At 38.7% G+C, this 23,430-nt stretch overlaps 1 protein-coding gene across 1 annotated transcript in view; it reads right to left on the reverse strand.

The window, feature by feature from the left end:
- Nucleotides 1-539: 539 nt before the first annotated feature.
- LOC149233534 (geranylgeranyl transferase type-2 subunit beta 1-like) overlaps nt 540-23,430 on the reverse strand; it is a 224,767-nt gene continuing 201,876 nt past the window's right edge. The window contains exons 4-10 of the mRNA XM_089379788.1: nt 18,970-19,086; nt 2,550-2,616; nt 2,287-2,435; nt 1,682-1,815; nt 1,394-1,492; nt 1,225-1,300; nt 540-1,100 (exon numbers count right to left, since the gene is read on the reverse strand). Of these exons, the coding sequence (XP_089235914.1) occupies nt 1,000-1,100; nt 1,225-1,300; nt 1,394-1,492; nt 1,682-1,815; nt 2,287-2,435; nt 2,550-2,616; nt 18,970-19,086 (743 nt within the window). The 3' untranslated portion in view covers nt 540-999. The remainder of the gene's footprint in view (nt 1,101-1,224; nt 1,301-1,393; nt 1,493-1,681; nt 1,816-2,286; nt 2,436-2,549; nt 2,617-18,969; nt 19,087-23,430) is intronic.

Genomic DNA, 23,430 nt, shown 5'->3' on the forward strand with positions numbered 1-23,430 from the left:
ACAAAATGAGAATTAACAGTGAGGACGCTGCTCACTGTTAATGTCATGATTGATTAACTGTGTGTACTTTATAATCCATTGCACCATAGAAATTTGCATTGTACAATTTGCCTCCACTAGATTTGTCAAGACTTGAAACAATAGAATGGTAAGAACATGGTTTGTGTTTGACGTTTCCTGTGGTTCCAATAACAAAATTGAAAATAAGCTTCTGATAGCAAAGCAAGATAGCGATACTCGTCAATAACTACAGGAAGTAGTTTTCTCCATGTCCATAATCAACACTTTGACATCTATCATGTAAGTAGTTTTCTCCATATGTACATAATCAAAACTTCGACATCTATGATCTTTTTAGAGATGAAAGGTGATAACATTACAAAGTTGAATTGACCTCTTTGCAGTAATATAAACATCAGAGTGGTAGAATTGGCATTTACACCAACTGATGCAATTCTTGCAGACATCCTTTATTCTTTGAATCTTATTTGTTTTAAAATTTAATTGAAAGCAATGTTACTACTGTCACAGATATTGATACACAAAAAACTGGAATTAAGAATGGCTGTCTAGAACAAGAGGTGAAAGAAACTACTCACTGTACAAAAACGAAATGTGTTCTATGATAGCATGCATAGAGTCTATAGACACATCCTTTCAGATGATAAACATTTTATTTTAGAATAGATTTACAGTGTACAAAAGTCGCCTGCAGTTTGTGGTACTCTCATGGGCTATGAGATATGCAGATGCAATCACCAATGACATAGCTCATCGGTCGCTTAGCATCACTCTTCAACACTTGATCCACCATCGTGCTCCGAGATAATAAATAACAGAGAAGTGAAATTTAATAGAAATCTTTGAGTCCCCCATCATGATACTGAAGAGAGCTCCGTCCTACATTTATCTCAGTAGCACATCAGCTTTATGAATAAAATCTTGGAATAACAGCCATGATGAGAAAGGCTGTCCACTCTATAATACTCATGGCTGCTGTTAATGCGGCTGGCCAAAAAAGAGCCTGTCCACAACATGAACAGGCAAAGCATATGCTGGATCTATCGGCTTTAGTCCTGGATACTCCAACAGTGAAAGGCCTACAACAATTTAACAAAGACATTATTTTCACCTCATGTTGAGTAAAGAAACCTATAGAAAGAATTATCTTGGTATTGCCATTGTTAAAAATTACTGAGAAATATGGCATAAAGAATTCAAGACCTGCAATACCAAAGAATGTATGAAATACATCAACAGCATCATCTGGCCTATCTGAGATACCTCCATGCTCCTTGTCCTGCATTTCAAAAGCATAGTTATAAGCCAGATCACAGGTTCAGGGACAACAGAACCTAAAGTACTCAGAAATGGATGTTATCTAAAGTATAACCTGACAGTCTAGGATGAAGGTCTTGAGTTTCTCCTTGTCTATCCAATGCACTCGTTCAATGGTAGTCAAACTGGATAAAACCCACCATGAATAGCACACCTGTATGGCACAAACATAAAATATGTCAATTAGAGCACATGCTAGTAATTTTTTTTACAAAGATAGATGTCAAACACCATGAATTTTGAGGAATCTGACATCATTATAAAATACCAATTAATAGCTTATAACCATTTTCCAACTTCACATTCAATGTTGGCACTAGAAATAGGGGCTTCTTATTCTCACATCAGCAAGCTTCTCAGGCCGCCCATTAAGACCTCCAGATTTCACTTGTCGTTCGCAGAGCCACCATCCAAGAAGATCCCTGTCCACATGAGTAAGTGCACCTGATATTGCAAGGGCACTTACACAGCAGAAAACTGCAGCACAGAGAAACGAGAAGTAGCTGTAAATGAACCCAAATAATCCTAGTTTAACAGCTACACATTTAAGTAGTGACATGATATCTTAGGATGAAGGATAATTACTGGCCATAAAATATTTCCCTCATAAAATTGTCAAACCCAGATCCTATGGGCAATAAGCCAAGCTTCATGTTTGTGAGAAATATAAAAGTGTAAACTCTAATGCTAATTGCTGTGAAGTGATTCACTCCCTAAATAAAGGGATCAAAGCAAGAAATCGAACAGACGCTTACTTCTTACCTATAAACCTCAAGAGGGGAAAACATGTATGAAAATAGATTCAATACTAGAGTAGTGAGTTTCAATGTGTCAACAATCAACCACAGGATCAGACAATAAACTGGCTTCAAATGCTTTATAGATAGAGTCAGAGAAGAAAACAACTCAGCAAACAAAAAATTCTTAGGGATAAGAGAACTTTCATACTTTGCCCAGCATGTGATTCTCCACCAGGAGTGCACCCAAATCCACCATCAAAATTTTTGCAACTTGCTACATAACTGATGGCCTTTCCAACATCAATTTTATCAAGCTGATGCAAAATTGACAGGCAACATACTGCGCAGTATGAAAACCTAAGAGCCATAACAAATCAGTGAAAAATACCAGACCTAAAATCTGAAGTTTAACCTTCATTTAAACCTGGATCTAACAATAATTGAAAGAGAGGTAAACAAAGAAATATGCACCGGGTGTCAATCTCCCCCCATTCATCGCCTGCAAAAGATCCATCTTCTTGCTGTAATCCCACAATATCTATTTGCAGGAGTTATGGTAAACAACAAGAAGAGAAAAGAGATTATGCAATTGTTTATTACAGTAGAATTAAATAATGATATCAACGCACACCTTTTGATTGTTTTCCTGTGACGTTCCTGATTATTTCTGATTATAATTAATTAACACAAATGCAGTCTAATTCTAAGAGTCACTGCTAAGGGGTGAATAGTACGTTCTCAAAGTAAATACGCTACAAAATACTCGGCCCTAAATATTGGAAACCTGTATATACTATACATATGCTAAAGAAAAATTCGGTTTCTAAGGACACAACATGCCAATATGAGTACCTACCTTCTACAAGCAGTGAGCTGTAGGCACATGTGCCATGTCAAACATAAGAGATAATGTTTGAAAATGCTCAGTCCGTTTATTCACATCAGATCCAGTACGAAGCACCCTATTCTTCTTCACAGTAAATTACACCCATGCAAACACCTCCACACAAGAGGGTGGCACCCAGCACCCAGCACCCAATAGAACCAAAACATAAAGAAGAATGTTTTTGAACATGAAATCACCTTACTATTATTGACTTTCATAAATTCCCCCTTACTGAGTGTTTGATTGGGTAATGTCCCTTTCCAAGGAGGATTGATAGATGATTGGGATTGCTTAGGGCAAGCAATCTCGGGAAGGGAGGACAGTCATGTCCCTTTCCAAGTGATCATTATAGGGGATGACTTATTAGCCTATCGGGTTCCCTTAGGCTATAGTCAGGAGACAGGGAGTTAATTAATTTGATTATTTAATGTCACTTCTAAGGTGACATCAGATCCAGTACGAAGCACCCTATTCTTCTTCACAGTAAATTAGACCCATGCAAACATCTCCACACAAGGTGGCACCCAGCACCCAATAGTACCAAAACATAAAGAAGAATGTTTTTGAACATGAAATCACCTTACTATTATTAACTTTCATAAATTCCCCCTTACCGAGTGTTTGATTGGATGTAATGTCCCTTTCCAAGGAGGATTGATAGATGATTCTCATTGCTTGGGGCAAGCAATCTCGGGAAGGGAGGACAGTCATGTCCCTTTCCAAGTGATCATTATAGGGGATGACTTATTAGCCTATCGGGTTCCCTTAGGCTATAGTCAGGAGACAGGGAGTTAATTAATTTGATTATTTAATGTCACTTCTAAGGTGATATTGAGTAGTCATGTCCCTTTCCAAGTGATCATTATAGGGGATGACTTATTAGCCTATTGGGTTCCCTTAGGCTATAGTCAGGAGACAGGGAGTTAATTAATTTGATTATTTAATGTCACTTCTAAGGTGATATTGAGTAATTAAATTAAAAGGAAGGAATTGACTTTTTGATTAATAAGAAATTAAACCTTATAAAGTGACTTTATTAAAAGGGAAAAAAGGCAGCCCATGGTATTCAGATGATCCATGGTAATAACCCATGTTATTCTGATAGCCATGACATAATGAATTGGTTGACATTTTTTGATAACTAGTCTGAGAGCTCTTAGAGCTTGAAGGTAAGGGTGAGAACACGAGTGAGGATTGGTCTTTAGTGGTGAGATATCCACCCCAGCTAATTCTAAGATCAGTTTTGGTAGTGAAACCATCCACCATAGTTGATCAAGCCAGGTTTGGGTGGTGTAGCTATCCACCCTAGCCAGATAAGAGGACGGATTATCCATATTCCTCGCCGGTGCAAAATTGGAGAAATTTATATGCAAGTGATCGTGGGAGCTAAAGAAGAAGTGTTCCAACATTGCAGTAGCTCTTATTTTGTTGAGGCTCGATCAATATGGAGTAGTCGAATTAATTTACTGGGGCCGAATTTTAGGTGTGATTTCCCTTGTGAACATTGAGTTCGTTGACACCTCTCAAGGCTAGAACACTTGTCTGAGCTACAATATTTAACAAGAGGGATAACAAGTGTTAACATCATCAAAACCTCCTATCTGTGCTTCTCCTAGATAGAGAAAGAAAGACCCTAAGGAAGGCCACATTGGGCAAGGTAAACATGATAACCACTAAGGTGAAGTAAGGGGAACAAGTAGATGTTGAGAAAAAGGGTATAAAGGAGGTGTTTCTTAGTGCTTTTTGCCTTTGGCCTAGGAAAACACATGAGACACCTTTTTAGTGGGTGACTTTATGAGTTATTAAAGTCATGTGACTTTTAGTCACTTTATAAAGTTCAAAAAGTACATAGTAATTTATTATATTAAAGTTATTTTACAACATTAAGGTGACTTTACGTTTTTAAGGTGACTTTATAAGAAAAAGGTACAAGGTACAAAAACAAGTTGTAAAGTGACTAGGGAGGCTCATTAATGAAGGAGAAGACAAGAAAAAGGGGTCAATGGGAGATTAGATCTCCACCCTTGATCAAGGAGAGCTAAGATCTAATCTCAGCCATTGATCATAGGGTTAGGGCTTCACTTCATTAGAGAGACTAAAAATGGAGAAAGGGAAAAGGAGAGCTCACTCATTCTTCAAGTGTAGATTTGGAGAGGAGACAAGGAAGCTGAGAAAGCAAGGACACTAAGATAGCTTCTACAAGAGGAGGCTCTCATTCTTCATATGCAAGAGTTGAGGAAGAGAAGAGCAAGGAGGAGAGGAGAAGGAGAAGAAGCTATGATACTAGAGATTTGTTTGCTCAAAGAGAACCTACAGCAGTCAAGAAAGGCCTCCAATCAGATTGAGTTCCTAGGCTGAGAGACTAGCATGAATACCAAGAAAAGTGCAGGAGTTTCCAGCTCGCAAATCGAGGAGAGAGAGGTCTATCCAATGCACAAAATTCGAGGTGTTTCAGCTCAGTTTCCAAGGAAGTGTCAAAGCATTTATTGCAGAGAATTTCAATGTGAAATTTAAGAAAAAAGCATCAATCTAACAAACCTAAATTTCAATGAATAAATTCTAGGCAGAGGGAACGATTTCTGAGGAGAGAAACTCAGTCTAATAGTGTTAAAACCGAAGACAGTTTGTAGACAGAGGCCCAAAATTCGAGGAGAAATTTCTGGGTAGTGGCTCGAAATTTTAGGTGATGAAAAACAATGTTGCATTAATCGTTATCGGGATAATATCAGCGCGAGGAAAAAACGGAAAAAATCATAATTATCGGGAAATAATCGGAAATAATCGGGAAAAAATCGTTTGGTACAAAAATATTCATTTTTTTTCAATTTTTTTAATATCTAAACCATCTACAACATAAAATAAATACATTGACACATAAATATGATAAAAGAACTAATATATAAGATGTTTAATATCATTTCTAGTGCTAAAATCACACATAACATTGAATCATGTCCTGAATAGTAAGTCCTGACTCCTGAGTCCCAACTCAGCCTCAAAATATCAACAAAAAATATAATAATATATCTCCTCATGTCATAATGTCATATACAATAAAATGAAGAAAATAACTAAAGTCTAATCCTATTGATTTCCTCTACCCCTCTTGCGAGAAAATGCCACAGCTTTCCCTTTCCCTCTAGATGTAGATGTTGGTGCTGGTGGAGTTGGCAGTGGAGTCTGTTGTGCTCTAAAAGCTGAAGAACTAGAAGTAGGAGCTATAGGAGGTAGACCACATCCTCTACTGGTGGCAGAGGTAGCCCAGGCAAGTGGTGTCACCTGGAAACATTACAATCTCCCAATCCTAAAATCCTGAAAAACTGATAAGTCTGCTGGATTTTGAATGAAATCTAAAATTCTACTTTCTCCATATGAAATCCAATGAGGCCGGAACCACTCTCAAACATCCTAAGTCATTTCATGGTAATGTTAAAAATTTAAGTAAAAGGATGACATTGTCATCCTTTTACTTTAAGAATTTAACATTACCATGAATAGCATATCAATACTAGGGCCTAGACTTGATCATTAAGCTGCCCCACTCAAAAATTATTTGTTTCTTTCAAAAAAAATTGCATTTCGAACATTTAGCATCCCTTATAAAACCGCGCTGCCCCGACCCTCGGCAATAAATTGGGAAAAAATCGCGATTTTTTCAAAAAAATCGCGTATAAAAAAAACGCGAGTATTACTCGCGATAATATCGGCTTCGGGAAAAAATCGCGATATTATCGCTATTTTAACAACACTGATGAAAGACTCTGAAGGTGGCACGAAATTCAAGGAATAAATTATTGGGTTTGTGACTCGAGTTTCTATGCAATGAGAGTATGTTAGTGGCACACATTCCAAAGTTGTGATTGTTGGATTGTGCACAAACTTCAAGGACAGTGGCATGATATTCAAGGGAGATATAAGTACCCTTGATGAGTTATTAATGTTGTAATTATTTATCAGTGAAAAGCAAATAAAAAATTCTAGATTGGTTTCCCCCCTGTGAGTTTTTCTAGAGTCAAAGATTGACCAAGAAGCAAGTGTTAATTTGTGTGTTTACATGTGTAATTATTTTATCAGTTGAAAGTGTGAAAGGTAAAAGTAGTGATAGCCTAGCAGTGTTTTTGGTTTCAATTTAATATTCATGTTTAACTCAGTAAATGTGAAATGAAACATGGGCTTGGGCATTAAAGAATGACGTGTAAAACAAACTAAAACCGGAGGGGCTATAGGGACCTAGAAATTTCTACATGGTATCAAAGCAGTGAGAACCCACAGCTGATAAAAGTGACCAGCAAGCAACCTTCTACTGACAACAGTGACCAACAGGCATAAACCTGCGGATATACCAAAGATCCGTGGTTGGTAAGGAGGTTGTTTGTTCCTTTTCAGTGATTGACAAACAGTGTTGGTTGAGAGGGTCAGACAACTGGTTTGAGGGTGGAGGATAAGATGAGCGGAGCTGAAAATTTTGGCCCATGGAAGGTGAGGATAGCCTTACTACTTCAGGAAGTTGAAGTGTGGAATATTGCAGAGAGTGCAGTACAACCACCTGATCGAATTCAGTTGGCAGACTTCAACAAGTGAAATGTGAAGGCTAAGAGGATCATTCTAGATGCTATCAAAGACCACATTATACCTCATGTATCAGGGAAGAAATTGTTGAGAAACCAAGTGTAATAGAGATTGATGCTTGATTCCTCTTCTTGATAATTAGTTGTGAATATTATATGCCTTCTTATTACTGATTATATCTTCTTCATCAAGCAATTACACAAATGTATAAAACATAAAGATTAAGAAACAATAGACGCCAAAATTTAGGCTCCAATCTACGGCAAAACCCAACAATCCTTCTCTTATAGAATCAAATCAAAATGAGATATCCAAGACCAAGGCCAATCTACCACCAAGAGACCAAGTCAACCTCCAAAATCAAAATCAATGTTGGTCAAACCTGCCCCAAACTGATTAAATCTCATAAATTTCAGACCTACAACAAGGGCCAAATTTCGGCCTACAACTACCTCAGAAAAATTCGGCCTCTTGGAATATTCTCCTTGTTTTGACTGTCTTCTCTCTCTCCTTTGACTCGAATTTCTCCTCTTCTTCGCTGGGTTCAAATCTGTTCTTGTGTGCTTCATTGATGTGGCAAATAGGTTGAACTGCCCTCTTATATATATATATATATATATATATATATATATATATATATATATATTTGTCTAGGAAGTCGAATAGGTGTCTTTTGGATACCCAGACCAACTTGTCCAAGGAAGGCCGATAGATAGATATATATAGATAGATAGGCCAACATTTGTGTAATTGCTTGATTCCTCTTCTTGATAATTAGTTGTGAATATTATATGCCTTCTTATTACTGATTATATCTTCTTCATCAAGAAATTACACAAATGTATAAAACATAAAGATTACGAAACAATAGACGCCAAAATTTAGGCTCCAATCTACGGCAAAACCCAACAATCCTTCTCTTATAGAATCAAATCAAAATGAGATATCCAAGACCAAGGCCAATCTAAATTTCAGACCTACAACAAGGGCCAAATTTCAGCCTACAACTACCTCAGAAAAATTCGGCCTCTTGGAATATTCTCCTTGTTTTGACTGTCTTCTCTCTCTCCTTTGACTCGAATTTCTCCTCTTCTTCGCTGGGTTCAAATTTGTTCTTGTGTGCTTGATTGATGTGCCAAATAGGTTGAACTGCCCTCTTATATATATATATATATATATATATATATATATATATATATTTGTCTAGGAAGTCGAATAGGTGTCTTTTGGATACCCAGACCAACTTGTCCAAGGAAGGCCTATATATATATATATATATATATATATATATATATATATATATATATATATATTTGTCTAGGAAGTCGAATAGGTGTCTTTTGGATACCCAGACCAACTTGTCCAAGGAAGGCCGACTTCATCAAATGGTGGACTTAAGATTCAACATAAAAGTTCAAATTTCTTTTACTTACAAATGTCCAAATGAGACATGACTCAAATACATTTTCTTTTGACTCAAGATAAATTCTTTTTGACTCTATAAGCATGAAGAACATGTTTTGACAAGATATGATAAATATAAATATAAATATAATGAACATATCAATGATAAATTTATATTATGAAGACCGACTCTAGTTATAACTTCAACACTCCCTCTTAACTAGGGAGGTATTCATAATGACTCAACAACATATTATCAAGTTGACATATTCATATAAGAAAGGATGCGGATTGATAACCATCAATGATGATTACATCATCATAACCAACATTGTCAAACTACCAAGGCCTTGACAAGTACGCTCTATCTCTCCACTAGATCAGAGCACAATGTTGGGAGGTATTAATTTGGACACCACCTCAAGGCACATACCCCACCTAGGTGTTCCAAAAGTATGACCTTACCAAACAATTTCCTACTCCCAAGGAAACTTTCATTGTTAATTTTAGGTATGTTCTATGCTTAGAGAAAATTTACTTCAATTTTCCATATTAGCTCAATATCAATTCCAGATTAGCAATCACATTTAGCATGATAGTAAAATGTAGATAGAACATAAACATAAATCGCAGAAAACAAGCCAAGACAAGAGGACACAAGATGTGGCGCCAGCCAGGGACAAACCCCAATGTGGGGAAACCCTTGATCAATTCTTCTTATGTTCTTCAATAGTTCAGCAGAGAGAGAGAGATAGTACATATACATCAGAAGTCAACATTTTGACTTGACAAAATAAGAGCAAAGATCTTCTCTAAGAAGATGACACATGAGGTAGCAGATCTGAACTCAGGTGATTCCATCACCATGTTGTACCTATCACTGTGTTGCACCATGCTGCTCCCATCATCATTGTGCATCATCAATGTGATGCACCATGCTCCACCCATCATCACTATTCATCATCAATGTGTTGCACCATGCTGCACCCATCATCACTGTTCATCATCAATGTGTTGCACCATGTTGCAACCATCATCACTGTGCATCATCAATGTGCTACACCATGTTGTACCCATCATCATTGTGCATTATCAATGTGTTGCACCCATCATCAATGTTCATCATCAATGTGTTGCACCATGTTGCACCCATCATCATTGTGCATCATCAATGTGTTGCACCATGCTGCACCCATCATCACTGTGCATCATCAATGTGTTGCACCATGTTGCACCCATCATCACTGTTCATCATCAATTGGAACAACACCATACAATCCTCTAATAGTCTGAGATCTCAGCAGTATTACACACAACAACTCCATACATAATGCTAATGATATGGGTCCTTAAATATCTCACACAGTGACCCAATCAGACTTTACGCAGCAGCCCTATTGGATACTTCTGCCCAGCATAACATACCCAAACAAAAATGTTGTTGTTTGGAGCCTCTGTTAGCTGCATATAAAACACTTATTGATAGCGTCCTAGTGCACCCTAAGTGCTGTGGTTAGGAGCCTCCTCTAGCTGTTGTGTGTTTCCTAATATAGCGTGAAAGGATCTCCCTTTACTGCGGATTAGATCTCCCTTTGAGGACTGCGGTTAGGGCTTTTATGGATCTTCCTTTAGCTGCGTATAGAGGCTCCCTTTGACAGTGAATGGAAGCCTCCATCATGACTGTGTTAAGTGCCTCTTCTTGCTGCATACACACCCCTAATAGGACAGCGTATTAGGGCATCATTTAGCAGTGGTTAGGGCTTCTCCATACCAGCGTTAAGGTTGGCTTCATGGACTGTAATTTAGGGCAGCGTAGGTCTCTTTAGGACAGCGTTAAGCTTCTTCATGTTTAGGCAGCGTAGAGCTTCTCCATGATAGTGTTAGGCTTCTCCACATTAGGGCAGCGTAGAACTTCTTTAGGACAGCGTTAAGCTTCTTCATGTTTAGGCAGCGTAGAGCCTTCTTTCTCATGACAGCATCTAGATCTAGGGCTTCTTAGAACAACGTATTCTCTTAGGATCTTCTTCCTTCCACCAAAACCCAAACGAGTGGAGAGGAAGAGATCACATGAGATGAGTGACTAAATGACTTGCAAGCCACCTCTTTTTATAGTAAGACGTTGAGGATAGATGGGGGCAATTTCGTTGTTGGCCAACCTTGACGAATTGTCGCATAACACAAATAAATTCATATCTCCATGAATACATGTCAGAATTAGATGATCTTTAGATCAATCCTACACCTCTCGACGAGAGGAATCCAAGAAAAATATCAGCTGCCATAAATAAGAAGACCCACATGGAGTTTGGCCCTAGTTTCCAATTTTAACACTCCCTCTCAACTAGGGAGAACACATCTGCTAATCCATCTGCCAGACTATACTATTTTTGCCATCAGTGCCCTGCACTGCTTTGCTCTGCTCTGCTTAACTATGAAGAAGAAGTGATCGAGAATGTATCATACCATCCTCTACTGACCCGAAGTCAGTCCCATATGAAGAGAGTGTCTCATACCACTCTTACCAAGGTTACTTGGGAGTGGGAGCGAAAACGGGGAGCAAAAGCGACATTTTCAGAAGCTCTCGGTTTGGGAGCGAATCCCAAAGCGCTTTATATATATATATATATATATTGATGCATATATGTCAACAAAAACATGTAGAATGATGAATTAGATATAAAAAACATTAAAATCATAGATTGAACCATATAACAACAATCATCTAGAAGTTATAATCTTCATCAACCACGTCCACAAGTTAGTAACATAGTAACATAAAACATATTGAGTCTCGTGATTCATCAATCTTAAAGTTTCAAGCTTTCAAAATTCAATATATAACATTTATCATCATTGATCACCAAAGTTGTACTTGTAAGCTAAGTGTAACCATTACAACAAATAATATCTAACATGAAATGAAATGTTATAAAATGAAATGAAAGGAAACAACTTCCAACTTTCATGAAGCATCATATTCATAATTCATTACTAATGAGTTATAATTGCCAACTTCAAACTTCAAACTTAAATTGTCATATATTGTTTAAAAAAATATCATAATAAATATGAAAGCGTCAATAGTTATAAAAACTACTAGAAACTAAAAATACAAGTAAATCTATTATCTATTGCTTATGCTTGGGCCTCTTGCCACCAAGAGAAATGTCTAATTTTTTAGTCTTGTTGGAAAATCAAGATCTTTGTCATTAATATCACCGTCTAAGCGTTAATATCCAGAGGTATCTTTGTCATTACCTATGGATCTGTATAGGGATCTTTGTCATTAATATCACCCTCTAAGCATTAACATAAGACACAAAAAGCATAGCATGTCAAGTCAAGATTTTGTTTGAGTGATGCATACACTTTTAGGAGGGTCATGATAGAGGAGTTCGACAACCAATGTCACTATCATCAAGGTACATAGAGGGATTGGTGCTCTTGATAAAATACGACTTCCATACCCTAATACATGACAAAATTCAATGGTGTCATTGCAATCCCCCAATCCTGAAATCCTAAAAAGCTAATAAGTCTGCTGGATTTTGAATGAAATCTAAAATTCTAATTTCTCCATATGAAATCCAATGAGGTCAGAACCACTCTCAAACATCCTGAATCCTAAGTTGCAAGAAACGCTGGCATGGGAGGAGTTTCCTACGGAAACGGAAACAAAACGCGGAAACGCATACGGTACGGCCCAGCAACGCGTTTCTGGCCGTACTGGCACGTTTCTCGAGGTGGAAACGTGGCCAGTACAGCCAAAAACACGTTTCTGGGCCGTACAACGCCGTTTCCACATGTAACTTGACTTTTTTTTATTAATTTGTCTTCTAATTTTTAATTAGGTTTTTCTAATGCCTTCTAGTTGCTTCTAGATGCCTGTCTAAAGTTATAAAAGTGAACTTTTGCCCTAGTTTTGATATGCAGTTCATCAGGAAGTTTGAGGCATATGCAGTTCATGGTAATGTTAAATTCTTAAAGTAAAAGTGATATTCTCCTTTATTTTTCATTTTCATCCTTTTACTTAAATTTTTTAACATTACCATGAAATGACTCAGGATGTTTGAGAGTGGTTTCGCCCTCATTGGATTTCATATGGAGAAAGTAAAATTTTAGATCTCACTCAAAATCTAGCAGACTTATCTGTTTTTCAGGATTTCAGGATTGGGAGGATTGCAATGTTTCCATTGGATTTTATCATGTACTAAGGTATGGAACTTGTATTTAATCAAGAGAACCAAGCCCTCTATGCAGGGGAGACTCCCAATAATCAAGAGCAAGTAGGGTACTAGGGTATGAAACTTGTATTTAATCAAGAGCACTAAGGTCGTTCGACTATGTAGGAGGAGACTCCCAATCAAGCACGAGACAAGAAATTAGAAATTTCTCGTGGCTGATTTTGGATATTTCTATTTTCATTATGTGATCATTCATGAGTAAATGTGATGTAAATTTAGAGACTTATAGTTTATGCATTGACAATTGACAATTTTATCATAATGTAATAAATTAGAATGTATCATATATGCTTTATGATTGCACATATTTCTTAAATGTCCTAATATATATATATATATATATATATATATATATATATATATATATATATATATATATATATATATATATATTCGCGTTTCCCCGTTTCCAAAATTTGGGGGGGTCACGTTTCGTACCCGTGCCCGTTTCGGAAACTCGTACCCGTTTCCCCGTTTCGTGCAACCTTGCCTAAGTCATTTCATGGTAATGTTAAAAATTTAAGTAAAAGGATGAAAATGAAGATTAAGGAGAATGTCACTTTTACTTTTAAGAATTTAACATTACCATGAATCGCATATCAATACTAGGGCCATAGGCTTGATCATTAAGCTGCCCCACTCAAAACTTATTTGTTTCTTTGAAAAAAAATTGTATTTGGAACATTACTGTAATTTTTTTCGCAAAAAAGGCTAAACGCTCTCGAAAAGGTAGGGAGCGTTTTTTTAAGGAAGTACGCTCTCGAGGTGCTCCAGAGTCATTCCCGCTCGGAGCGCGAATTGGGAGCAAGAGCGAGAGGGGGGGCGCTCCCCCGCAACCTTGACTCCTACTGATCCGAAATCAATTCCAAATAAAGAGAGTGTCTCATACCACTGTTACTGATCCGAAATCAGTTCCAAATAGTGTCTCGTACCACTCTTACTGACCCGAAGTCAGTTTCATTGATCCCAGATCAATATCATACTAGCATAGGGAGTATGGTAGATACACAATGCGTCCGTCAGTACTAATATTGTCCCTATCCTCATTTCCCTACTCATTGACCAGATGAGAGGTACTTCCCATGAATCCCGGACTACATGGGTAGGATGTCTCAGCAGGAGAAGGATGAACCACTCATCCTGCCTACATGTCACCATGGGGTATCCTAGGGGAAGGCTGAACCACTCACCCTGTACACAACAAATCACTAGGGGAAGGCTGAACTACTCACCCTATGATTGTACCTCAACAGGAGAAGGATGAACCACTCATCCTGCCTACATAGCAGACCAATAGGGGAAGGTTGAACCACTCATCCTATGGTTGCTCATCGCTCCACAATGTACCCCCAAGCCCCTCAGAGCTCCCAAAGCTCAATGTCCATATTATACAGGACCTTCAAGAGAGAGTCTCTCCACGACTCCTAGTCGTTCTCAGAAAGTCAAGAGTTTGACCTTTCCCAGGGGCTTCATCTGAATATCGGCAACCTGCACATCGGACCCAATACGAAGGAACCTCCTTGCTCCTTGTTGTACAATATCCCAAATAAAATGGTACCTGATGTCTATATGCATAGAACACGAGATTCCTGAACAATCGAATCCCCCTCTGATTGTCACAGAAGATCGCAGTGGTATCCAACACATATCCAAACAGCTCACTGAAGAGCTTCCACAACTAGATAGCTTCACACGAGGTCATACTTGCAGCTATGTATCCGGCCTCATCGGTGCTCAAAGCAACCGACTTCTGCTTCCTACTCATCCAGCATATCAAAGCAAAATCCAAAGAGAACCAGCGCCCATAAGTGCTCTTGCGATCCTCCACACTGCCTGCCCAGTCAGCATTTGAATAATCATGCAGCTTCATATTTCCGACAGTGTATCTCAATCCATGAGAGATTGTGCCCCGAAAATATCTCAAAAGATTCTTGGCACCAATCCAGTGAGGCTCAACCATATATGAGCTCAATATGCTAACTGCAAAAGATATATCCAGGCGGGAGTTCACCAAGAACATCAATGCTAGTATGAGTTTATGAAACTTAGAGGCATTTCCCAAATCAGGTGTGACATCACTACCGCAAAACTTCTTAAAGTTAGGCTTCATCGAGGTAGTCATGGACTTGCAGTTGACCATTCAAAATTTGAAATCCAACTCCCTCTTACTTTTGCAAACGAGAGGGTCTGCACCTATCAAAAAGAGGTCGTCCTCATAAGGTACCAGGATGAGAGGTCTATCATCCACAACCTTAAGGCAATGGTTTGGATCAGCTTCACTCCTAGTGAATCTCAGCTTCATCAGATAGTTGTTTATCCTTCAGTACATCTCGAACATGTACCTTCATGCTATTCTTGAGTTCAGGCATCCCTGTCATCATCTGACACACATCAAGTAGGGCCCCATAATGAGCAGACCTCCGGTGCTATAGAAGAGATGTGTCAACTGACATGGTCCCCAATGGACTTCCTGCAACTTGATACAAATTGCCAACCCTGAACTTCAAGAGCATCTTTAAAAGCCTCATCCACACACCCCCTTTCCATCGATGAATGTCTTCCATTGCCGAAATGGACACCAGGTTCTTCTTGAGATCAAGTACATAAAGAAAGAATCGAGTTACCCTGATCCAATTGAAGCGTAACATTCTCTACACCCTTTCCAGGATAGGTGGCATTGACTCCAAGTACAATCTCCACAATTGTTTCCTTCTATCAAATTAGAGAGAGCTTCCTTGTATCCGATGAAGTGCCTTGAAGCACTACTATCAATAAGCCAGATTCCCAAAGAGTCTGGAGAGGGCCAACATAACATAATACTCAGAAGCAACATTTGATTCTTCATACCTAGAGTTCCTTGCTTTCTTTGAAGAGTCGGCCATTTCCTAGATGACCTACATTCCTCCGATCATTGAAGATGCCCCTGGAATAATTGTTATCATCATCAAGTGATGTGTCCCTTCTATTCGGACATTGCCTCGCATAATGGCCTATCTTATTGCAAACAAGGCATCTGCCTTTCCTTCCATTCTTAGCTCCGGACTTCTTACTAAAGTGACCTATAGGTAGGCCACCAGATGCTTCCGCTGCGCCACTTTGATAATCTTCTTTGCTTCGACTTCACCCTTGGTGAATTTGAAGCGGGATGAGGAACTCATTGAGTCTTTTGACCTTGTCCAACTGTCTTTGGTGATTTCTATTTCACTCTTGCTTGGGCTTTGTCTTCACCGTAGCTCTGATACCATGTTAATTTTAGGTATGTTCTATGCTTACAGCAAATTTACTTCAATTTTCCATATTAGCTCAATATCAATTCCAGATTAGCAATCACATTTAGCATGATAGTAAAATGCAGATAGAACATAAACATAAATCGCAGAAAAAAAAGCCAAGACAAGAGCACACAAGATGTGGCGCCAGCCAGGGACAAACCCCATTGTGGGGAAACCCTTGATCAATTCTTCTTATGTTCTTCAATAGTTTAGCAGAGAGAGAGAGATAGTACATATACATCAGAAGTCAACATTTTGACTTGACAAAATAAGAGCATAGATCTTCTCTAAGAAGATGACAAATGAGGTAGCAGATCTAAACTCACGTGATTCCATCACCATTTTGTACCTATCACTGTGTTGCACCATGTTGCTCCCATCATCATTGTGCATCATCAATGTGATGCACCATGTTGCACCCATCATCACTGTGCTACACCATGTTGCACCCATCATCATTGTTCATCATCAATGTGTTGCACCATGTTGCACCCATCATCACTGTGCATCATCAATGTGTTGCACCATGTTGCACCCATCATCATTGTTCATCATCAATGTGTTGCACCATGTTGCACCCATTGTCAATGCGTTGCACCATGTTGCACCCATCATCACTATGCATCATCAATGTGTTGCACCATGCTGCACCCATCATCATTGTTCATCATCAATGTGTTGCACCATGTTGCACCCATCATCATTGTGCATCATCAATGTGCTGCACCATGCTGCACCCATCATCACTATTTATCATCAATTAGAACAACACCATACAGTCCTCTAATAGTCTGAGATCTCAGCAGTATTACACACAACAGCTCCATACATAATGCTAATGATATGGGTCCTTAAATATCTCACACAGTGACCCAATCAGACTTTACGCAACAACCCTATTGGATACTTCTACCCAGCATAACATACCCAAACAAAAATGTTGTTGTTTGGAGCCTCCGTTAGCTACATATAAAACACTTATTGATAGCGTCCTGGTGCACCCTAAGTGTTGCGGTTAGGAGCCTCACCATGCTGCACCCATCATCATTGTGCATCGTCAATGTGTTGCACCATGTTGCACCCATCATCACTGTGCATCATAAATGTGCTGCACCATGTTGCACCCATCATCACTGTTCATCATCAATGTGTTGCACCATGTTGCACCCATCATCACTGTGCATCATCAATGTGCTGCATTATGTTGCACCCATCATCACTGTGCATCATCAATGTGCTGCACCATGTTGCACCCATCATCACTGTGCATCATCAATGTGTTGCACCATGCTGCACCCATCATCACTATTTATCATCAATTGGAACAGCGCCATACAGTCCTCTAATAGTATGAGATCTCAGCAGTATTATGCACAACAGCTCCATACATAATGCTAATGATATGGGTCCTTAAATATCCTTTGGTATCAGAGCCAGGTTGGCTGATCCCGGCCTTTGGTCATCAACACGTCGTCAACTTGATTGTCGTCGTAATCGAAGCGTTTCGCTACAAAAAGTTAGAGTGACAGCATTGAGTGACAGCATTGACAGCAATGTCAGAGGATAGCAGTGACAGACGACAGCAGAGGACAGTGGTAGCAGCAAGTAGAAAATGATAGCAGCAGCAGGTGATTGTGGCAGTGAGATAGTTAGTTGTCTGTAAGGGAGGCTGAAGACTCCTGCAGACTTTCTCTGCAAATATCTTCAGGCTTGAAGAGTGTTTAACTTCCTTCCAGCTAAGCTGCTAATGTGTATGTAACCATACATAATACAAAGCTTGTTTATACGAAATCTTGTGTACTGTTCATAGTTCTTATGTTTGTTTTAATGCTCTGAATGTTTAAGTAATAAAGTAACCAGTTGTAAAGATTAAGGGAAATACTGATTCACCCCCCTCTCAGTGTTTCCAACAGGACTCTCTCTTCTCAGCTTCAAAGAATAAGATATTAGTTAACTCTGCACAGGTTGAAGTCAAGGGATATGAGACTGTCCACCAACTGAAGGAACCAATGGATATTGAGCAACCGAATTCACCCCCTCTCAGTGTTTCCAACAGGACTCTCTCTTCTCAGCTTCAAAGAATAAGATATCAGTTAACTCTGCACAGGCTGAAGTCAAGGGATATGAGACTATCCACCAACTGAAGGAACCAATGGATATTGAGCAACCGAATTCCCCCCCTTTCAGATAATGGTCAGATAGCCACCATGTCTTGCATTAGTGATTATGTTTTTCATTGTCATTAGACTTTTACGTGTTTTTGACAAACAGGCTACTTACAGGAAAACTTGCAATGTATATTTTATAGTCCATAGCAAACTCTCCTATGTAGCATCAAAGAGTTGCTTTTTTGTTTGATGAATCTCTGGAAGTCTTTTTGTATACTGCTGTTAGCCTGGCTACAGCGTGTTTTTAATATAATATTTTTCTGTTTCAGTTAAAGAAAAATAAAAGGCATCATTGTTTGGATAATATTGCTCAGATTGTCAATGCTCAAAAAATAAATAAGAGGATACAAGCTGATATCTTGTCTGCATCAATGGCATCTAACTTGTCAAGCAGGGCCAATATTTGGACAGCACTCAAGGTATACAGAATATGAGGATCATGGCCAACATTTCCACTGAATCCACCTGCAAGAATAACACAACAATTTTAATACTATAATTGAGACAACATTTTGACAAATCATGAATCACAATTATTGCCTAATCTGTTGAATGAGGAAAAGAATTATATACATTTATGATTTTATGCCTCATCTTTCTAGCTGTGTAACATGAGAATGGAAAATATAAAGAATAAAAAGCAGCAATACTTTATGTCAGCTTAGTCAGACAGAAAAAGTTTAACAAATATGCCCCTAAGCTTGCTTCGTATAACTACATGTATGCAACATATAGCCGAAGGGTCACTGATGAAATCCATTGAAGTACCCCCCAAAGCAAAGGCCACTGTCAGACTGAATTATATTCTGTATTATCTAGAGACTAAGATGTTAAAAACAAATTTCACTTTTTAGTTGCTTGTGCTGTGCATTGTGCTTGCCTTTACTTGATTTCCATATTCACCAACATTATTAGGAAAAACCCTCCCTGTGACTCATCATGGCAAGTTACAGTTAATGACTACGCAATTTCAATCAAGTGATAATATTTGCACTTTCAAGCCAGATGCAACTGTTATTGCACAGTTTAACATGGAATCTGTTTGTGCTCTCTTCCCAAATATTTCAGTGGAGAACATAATATAATCCCAATCTGCAGGGCCATTAATTTCCCAGTATACAATTTAAATCAGAAGAAACAAATAATTAGATAGAAATACACGATACATGTTCATGGTTTAAGTATCGGTTCAGAACTTAAATGACACTAAATCTCTTTCTAAGACCAGCAAATATAAATGCCAATCAACAGTGAATGGTCAGTGTTACCTGTGTATATACAGGGATAAGCCTAGGAGAAATTTTTTCTCCTAGGATGCGGACTTCCAGCCAACAGTCCCCTATGATCCTCAGATAGCAGCTTCCCATATGCCTCTTGCCACTCATTGGTCTGCTAATCCACTTGATCAGTTGCTCAATAGATGAAGGTGAGTCAATGACCATGAGATACATTAGCCATTGTTTTATACGAAGTGCTTACATTCAATGTTTTTGACATTTCAGTAAGGATCATGGGCTGAAATCAGATAATGGATCATAATGATTGGAAGTTATACTTGTTGCCTCATTTCACCTTGGTGATCATCACTTCCTTCTAGTAAAGTGCAAACTCCTTTGGGCCTTTCTTTCAATGTCTAACATGGGCACAAATAGGAGACCTTGATGGATAGTGTGTCCACACCCTTCCATACTTAACACTTGCCATTTGTCCTTGATCTGTTGTCCTTTCTTTTGTTTGGTTGTTGTCGGTCGCTCCTATTTGCCTCCTCCTATGAGAAGATTGGCTTCGAAATTGCCCAGAGGTTGGGGTTGCTTCAAAATGAAAGAATGATAAAAGCATATACCAATTGTTAAAATGCAAAAGTGGCAAGGGATGAATAATTATTGAAAGCCAATTTAGCTTTGAGCTCTACCCCCTCATGTAAGGCCATCACCCTAGTCCCATACATATCTGTTATGAACATAACTATGTATAAATACTAATGATAAATAATGATGAACAGGTATAATTGATTATGAAAGAGCATGTCCCAAAAGACATGACTCATTACGAAAGGGCACTCCCACCTAGCTATATATATGGAGCCCTCATGTACTCAAATATATCATCATTCATATATATATATGGTTTTCATTTTATTGGAATCCCATAACAGTCCACAGGTTCTCTGCTGTCTGTTACAATAGGGGTTAAAGTCGTATTACAGGTGGCTCGTTTGCTGGGTTCCACTTTTCAGACTAGGCAGTGATCTGTCCCCCCTCCATGGGGGAACCAGAATTACAAGATTAAAAGCAGGACAAATCCGATAACCAGGCCATATGGGCCTAGTCGCCAGTTCTTGGTCACAAGTTTCATAGAGGGAGGGCACTTAGCGCAGTTAGGAGGCTAGGTCTCATCCTTCCTGTATTTTAGAATCCCAGAATCCGGAGTTACCTCTACCCGGAAATAAGGTGCCCTTCTCAAATGATGTCATTGTTGATTTTCTAGTGCAACCAAGACTAGTATAGTTTTTCAAAATCGATAACTACTTCCAATGATTCAATTAGACTTCTTATAGCATTCCAACCTTAAGTAGTTACACATGAAAAACTTCAACCATTCACTTTCTGCAATAGAACAATAGAGATCACAGTAAATAGTAAACAAGAGACAAGAGACACCAGAAATTAGGCTCAAAGCCAGGGGAAAACCCAACCAATCTTTACTTATGAGAGAGATTCAGTTCTTCAATAGTACATCAAAATATTCCAATAAAAGATTCCAAAATCTGACCCCAATATGTCCAAGTCAAAACCAATCAAAGGAAAGAGAGGAAAGTCAATGCTGGTCAAAGTTCAGATCTGCAACAATAGGGCCAAATTTTGGCCTGTGGAAGCTCTGAACAAGAGGGCCAAAATTTGGTCAACCTCAGTCAAATAGTCAGCTGCAATTCTTGGTCAAATGCCTCAGTCAAGCCTGCACTCAATCCGAGTCAACGAGCCAAAACCGGGACAAAATTTTTGTCAAACAGATACGATTACTCCCAGGTCAATGCTGTTCAAACAGGAGAGAAGAGTTGGTCAAAGACTCCTTTGACTTCTTTCCATGTGTGGATGTATCTCTGTAATTTCAGATCGAATGTTTGTGATGATGAAGCCAAATTGAGCTCCAATGAAGTCATATTTATATGTGGTTTAGGAGGTGGCTTTTCACATGTGGGGCCGACTCATGCATCTTAAGACAACTTGGTCAAACATTAAATTTCATAATTTCTCCATCAATTTTCCAATGAAAATACCGACCATAGCTACCAATTTTTCAACACTCCCTCTTAGCTAGGGAGGTACTTTTCATTCTCTCTCAAGATGAATCTCCCCGACCAATCCATAGGTCTCACGGCCCACAGCCTAAGGGAGAAATCACAAATACAAGTCTATCTCTCCGTCAAGATCAATCTCCATAACCAATCCACAGCTCTCACGACCCACAACCTAAGGGAGAGATCATCAGTCTCATCATAAGGAAAGATACATAGCAGAAATCACAAATACAAGTCTATCTCTCCGTCAAGATCAATCTCCCTGACCAATCCATACCTCTCACGACCCATAGCCTAAGGGAGAGATCATCAGTCTCATCATAAAGAAAGATACATAGCATCCAACATATCTCATAAGCCACAAACCTATGGCATCCGGGTCAGTGCCCAACTGACCAATGGGATCAATCAATAAACCAATCATATGCAAAGAGTACATCTCCCTGACCACAAACAAGGTCTCTCGACCCACGGCCTAAGGGAGGAATCCCTATCTCAATCCCTCACTATATAGTCTCACAATCCACAACCTAAGGGAGAGAACTCAAGATCAATCTCCTTAGACCAATCTATAGGTCTCACTGCAACTGCCTAAGGGAGAGATCACAAAATCAGTGTCCCTGACCAACTGATCTCATAGTGTGTTGAAAATTGGCAACTGAGAGAGAAATTCCCTCCTTGGAGAAGCCCAACAAACCCTATGGTGACCCCACTGGCCCTTGGAAAAATTAAATTTGCACATGAGAAAAAAATTATTTTTTATGAGGGTCCAAGTCACCTTCAAAAGTACAAGCCAGCCTAGAAGAGGAAATTTGATCTACTAAACCACATATAAATAGACCTCATTTGGCATCTCGCATCACACATTCATTTCTTCTTCATTGGTTTTATCTCATCTGAAATTGCAGGGTCCGAGTTCACACATGCGAAGGAGAGAGAGGATATCTTTGACTAGTGTTTATTTTGCGTGATTTGATTGGGTTTCACTTGGTTTTTGGGTTTGTTTTTGGTGGCCGAATTCAAGAGAGAGAAGATCGAAACTTTATGGGCACTTTGACCAACATTCACTACAAATATGAAGCTAGGGTTTTTGCGGGGTTGAATTTGACCGGTTTGTGGGCAAAAATTTTGCATTGTTTTAACTTTTGACCATGTTTGAGTGAGCAAAAGAGGCCGCATGTTTTGACTAGTTGACTGAACATTTTGGAGTAGATTTGATCATTGACTTTGACTGGTTAGGGTTGCGTTCACTACTGTTGACTTTTACTTTGACAAGGCCAAAAATTGCAAAATTGTTGTTTGACCAGATTTGACTATATTGCTCATCTTTGATTGGATATTAGATTATTGATGGGGTGTTAAGAATAAAATAAAAGAAGGGGGGAGAGATTAATAAAATACAAGTGCTAAAATTTAAAAAAAAATGTCACCTACGCATAAAGTTAAGAATAAAATAAAAGAAGGGGGGAGAGATTAATAAAATACAAGTGCTAAAATTTTAAAAAAACGTC

This window comes from Pinus tabuliformis, chromosome J (assembly GCF_031772625.1).
Source record: "Pinus tabuliformis cultivar Carrire ecotype Pingquan chromosome J, CPIR1, whole genome shotgun sequence".
NCBI classification, from domain to species: Eukaryota; Viridiplantae; Streptophyta; class Pinopsida; order Pinales; family Pinaceae; genus Pinus; species Pinus tabuliformis.